The 4,826-nt window shown below is 41.4% G+C and overlaps 1 protein-coding gene across 1 annotated transcript; it reads right to left on the bottom strand.

The window, feature by feature from the left end:
* Positions 1 to 1,423: 1,423 nt before the first annotated feature.
* On the bottom strand, positions 1,424 to 4,375 carry LOC114689377 (baculoviral IAP repeat-containing protein 1a-like; the record flags this gene model as incomplete). Its single annotated transcript, XM_037201863.1, has 3 exons — positions 4,054 to 4,375; positions 1,826 to 1,978; positions 1,424 to 1,510 (listed from the first exon to the last, which is right to left on the bottom strand). Coding segments are annotated over exons 1-3 (433 nt in total), but the record flags the coding sequence as incomplete, so codon positions are not given.
* Positions 4,376 to 4,826: the final 451 nt, after the last annotated feature.

Genomic DNA, 4,826 nt, shown 5'->3' on the forward strand with positions numbered 1-4,826 from the left:
TATCTGCATTCTCTCTTTCCTTTCTTTAACTTGTTAGAGTGTTTCCCATGAAAGCCCATTATTTTCACAATCAGTTCTTAAGTCCAAGTACCTAAACTCTTCTTATACTTATCATTTTGTTGATTCTGAGTCATAGTTTCTTGACCTTAAATAGAAGTTTTAGTATGTATTCCAGAAACCATGAAACAAAAAGGACTTGGCATATTTGGAGTGTGTGCCAGACAATGTCATTACATAGTACTATCATGATCAAATTCTCTCCTAAGAGGTCAATGAGTCTGAGAACGTTGCATTTAATGAGATCAAGTGTCAGGATGTGTGTGATCAACAATGTTGGCATCTGGGGGTGATACGGAGCATCACTATGGTGTCCTCTTAAGGACCAGTGTAACTGGTACAGCTGACCCTCTGTATCGGCACATTCTACCCACCACAGGTTCATTTTTTATTATATTTAATTAATTGTGTGTGCGTGTGTGTGCGTGTGTGTGTGTGTGTGTGTGTGTGTGTGTATTACAGAGTATGTGTGGAGGTCAGAAGACAACATGCCTAAGTCAGTTCTCTCCTTCCACTATGTCCTGGGGAGGAAGGGCTTCAAGCTTGGCATCAAGCTGTTGTAATGCTCTCAGCCCTTTTGCCAGACCTGAAGCCAGACCTGAAATAATTTTAAAATTATATCCATGCCGAACATACATTTCCCCCATGTCATATTCCTTGAACAACACAATACTGTTTATGTAGCACATATTATATTAGGCATTGTAGGCAATCCAGAGATAATTTGATGTACATGGACGATAGGGTCACATGCAAACACTACTCCATTTTATATCATAGATTTAAGCATCTTCTAATGTTGGCATCATCAGCAGTCCCAGAACCAATCACTATGGGTGTTGTTCCTGGCCGTTTTATGTCAAATTGACACAAGCCAGAGTCATTTTGGAAGAGGGACACTCAATTGAGAAAATGCCTCCACCAAATTGTCTTGTGGGCCTGCCTGAAGTGCATTTTCTTGATTGACAACTGACGTGGGAGGGCCCAGCTTACTGTGGCTGGTTCCACCCCTGAACAGGTGACCACTGGTGCTATAAGAAAGCAGGTTGAGCCAGCCAAGAGGAAAAAGCCAGTAAGCAGCAGACCTCTGCTTCAGTTCCTGCCTTCAGGTTTCTGCCCTGATTTCCCTCAGCGATGGAGTACAACCTGAGAGTTGAGAGCTGAAATAAACTCTGTCCTCCCCAAGCTGCTTTTGGTCATGGTGTTTTACCACAGCAACAGAAACCCTACCCAATAGTCAAGGGACAACCATTCACAGCTTGCTCTGTTGTGGGTTCACTGGAGAAGGTGGAGTGGGGGAAGGGGAAGAGGTGGGGGGAGGGGCAGGGGAGATAAAGAATAAAGAACCACTGTTTTATAAACCTACCAAAATTTTCTGATGTTTCCTTATCTGGAAATTGTTGGCGTTTAAGATTCAGTATCTTCAGGGAAACAAAATTTGGCAAAATAGTGACTAGGAAAAGGAAAATAAAATATAGTTAGTTCAGATACATTCCTGTGACACAGAGCAATACCATTGAAGTAAGAGTGTTTCAAAAGTGATGAAAAGTGATATAATAATCAGATTGAATTACTAAGATTAAGCAGAGGAAACAATTCTGGAAAGGAAATGGTTACATTGTAGACACAGATGCACTTCATTGCTGTGAAAGACTCACTGAAGTCAGGTGCCGTCACAGTTTCTGTGACACCAGCAGCCTCTTAATTCTAGAGTACTTAATGACTTTGTGCACAGGAGCATCTAAAATCAATGTTGTATAGTTCTTACCAAATGGCATGGCTTCAAAGCATCGTCCAGAAAACTCAATCTCTCTGAGTTTCTTGCAGGAAGCAATCACAGTCATGAGAGACTCACAATTCGAAAAGAAATCACATTCCAGTTGGAAAACTTGAAGATTTGGAGAGTTCTGGATGAGTTTAACTGGAAAAGATGAAGGATATTCAGAAATTAGAGAAGACTACAAATTCCCATCAGAATTGGCCTCTCAATCCACCAGCTCAGCCACAGCAATTTAAGAGGCAGTGACGCACTGAGCTAGTGCTCAGGCCATACTGGATTCTGCAACAGACTAGTGAGCAGATAACCTGGGACAAGCTCCCGATGCTCTCTGGATCAGTTTTCACCTCTCAAAGTTCAAATAAGGATTCACCATAGACTAACAATAGCCTCAGTACCAGACATAGTAAACTTCCCTTCAAGTTTTTGGTCAGAGGTTCCAAGAGAGTCCCCAAACAATACAGACCTCACTGTCGTTCTTGGTCTGCTCCCAGAACTTGAAGATAAATCCCTACTGCTGAAGATACCACACTCCTGACACAGTGCTTGACGGAATCAAAGTAGAAACGACTTGAAATAGTATATGCTCTCTCTGTCTCTCTGTCTCTCTCTTTCTCTATCCATAGACACACACACACACACACACACACACACGGAATGAATCTGAGACCTATGCATAAAAGCCACCTTTATCTTTGAGCCCTAACATCTCTGTATTTGTATATTGCATTTATGTAATAAAAATTCTATACGAAGTAACATAAAAGGATAATTCTGAAGCATAAATTGTTGAAGTTTATTTTTATTTAAAAATACTTTATTATATGTATCTATTTGTGTTTGTGCTTGCTCATGCACCCTCAAACTATTTTGTTTGTTTTTGTTTCGTTTTGTTTTTCCTGTGGGAGATACTTTATAATTGAGTCATCACAATAGAGATGGTGGTTTGGAGCTTTTAAAAAGTTAGATTGCTGAGGGTCAAGAGGCAGTGGCATTTGTCCTCATGTATGGAATACCTAGTTTTTGAAGATTAATCAATGAGGATACACATGGTTTCCTTTTGATTAGAAACAGAGTCTTAGTTGAGACCAGTTGGAATAGGGATCTATCACAGTGTGTTAAGAGTGCAAGGCATGCCATCTATTACAAGAGTGAGAATTTTTTTTCTCTTTTTTTTTTTTTGAGTCAGTCTTACAGTGTAGCTCAGACTGACCTCGAATTCAATGATTTTGAACTTGGTGTATCCTTCCCCCTTGGCTTCTCACATGCTAGGGTTCCAGTTGTGTGGCGCCATGCCACACCTCGATGATCTTTTGCATGTCAGCTCCAGATTGACATTTTTCTTAGGCTTCAGTGTTCAGTGTGCACCAAGTCAAGCAGCCCATCATATTTTAAAGCATTTTGCGAAATGATGCATTTCAGAAACATGGCTGCATAGCTGTCCATCAAGCATGAGGCTAGGCTAGGGAGAAAGTGGGGGAAAGGGTTCAGATGGCTACTTACAAGATTTCCTTCTCCCTTGGCAGGTAGATGTGTAAGCAGCGATGTACAGACAGCTTAAAACAAAAGCCAAAGGACACTACAAATAATTTTGGAGAGGAAGATAAAGAAGAGGAAGTGGAGGAAAACAAGGTGTTTGATTTAAAGTAGCATGTTCAGCAATGGAGGTCAGGAATCCGGCGCAGTACCAGGTTGGGCGGGTTTCAGAGGAAGAGGAAGAAAGCCTAAACGTCAGGGCAACCATGCTTAGTAAAGATGTAGGAAGAAGAGAAGGAAAGATTAGGCTTCCCTGAGTGAGGACTAAGAACAGCATCAGACTTAACACAGCTGCATGGCTGTGCCTACAACAGCAATGGCCTGAAGATACACTAGCTGAGCTGAATGAACCTGAGCCAGTCACTTAATGTCTTTCTTTGTGCCTTCATCTCCCCAGATGCACAGTGTCAACGGTCACAGTGCCTTCTCTCACACAGTGCGTGTGAGGAGTGTGTTAGGATTTGTAAAGCGCTCAGAACAGTTCTTAGCATATAGTAAAGACTCAAGAGTTACAAATCAATCTCCAAGGAAGGGTGCCGTTCCTACACCTTCCTATGGACAGAGTTTACGATGTCAGGCCCATAGAAGTTTTAACTAATGATGATTTCATGATTCTAACAATTATTAGCCAAGTAGCTTTTCCAGCTGAAATATGACCTGGGAGATCCAAGCGCCATTCTTACCCAGTTTGGAGAGGTCAGACTCTGTGGAAGTTTGGATGGATAACTTCTCCATGTGGTGGAGGTTTGGGAAATCTCCAGGGATGACTGAAAGCACATCTGGAATGCCATCTAGTCCCACAGACAGTTCTTTCAGGCTTGGAAACTTGTCCAAGTTAGTGAAGAGTTGATCTGGAAAGCAGCACATAGTTTCCATCACTAGAGTCCCAAGTGGGTATTCTCAAGAGTGCTGTGATTTTTAGATATATTCATAAGGAAACTTCTCAGAGACTCTAACATCTGTTTAGGAAGCACATCCATGAAGAATGTGCTGTCTGCAGCATCTGGTGGTCACTGAGCACAGGGGAAGCTCCGTGTGCTCTCCAGACTCACAGAACAAATAAGACAGCTCCCCAACAACCACAGCGTGGAAACAACTGGTTTTGTACATGCAAAAGGACACAGTTAGACTCTTACTCTAACTCATAAAAAGGTAACAAATTGGATCAATGACACACTTAAGAGCTAAAACTATAGAATGCTTAGAAGAAAACAGATAGTCCTCACAACCTTGGATTTTATGATGGATCCTTAGATATGCTATAAAAAGCAGTAGCAAAAAAATTGGACCTGGATGGCTATTCTTGGTTGTTAACTTGATGCATTTAAAATTAACTAAAACCTAAAAGGACGGGCACACCTGAGGGATTTTTTTTCCAAATTAGATCATTTGAAATGGGAAGATCAACTTCTAATCTGGATTTTGGAATGGGAAGATCCATCGTTAATCCGGGCCT

Source organism: Peromyscus leucopus, unplaced genomic scaffold (assembly GCF_004664715.2).
Source record: "Peromyscus leucopus breed LL Stock unplaced genomic scaffold, UCI_PerLeu_2.1 scaffold_1721, whole genome shotgun sequence".
Classification (NCBI taxonomy): domain Eukaryota; kingdom Metazoa; phylum Chordata; class Mammalia; order Rodentia; family Cricetidae; genus Peromyscus; species Peromyscus leucopus.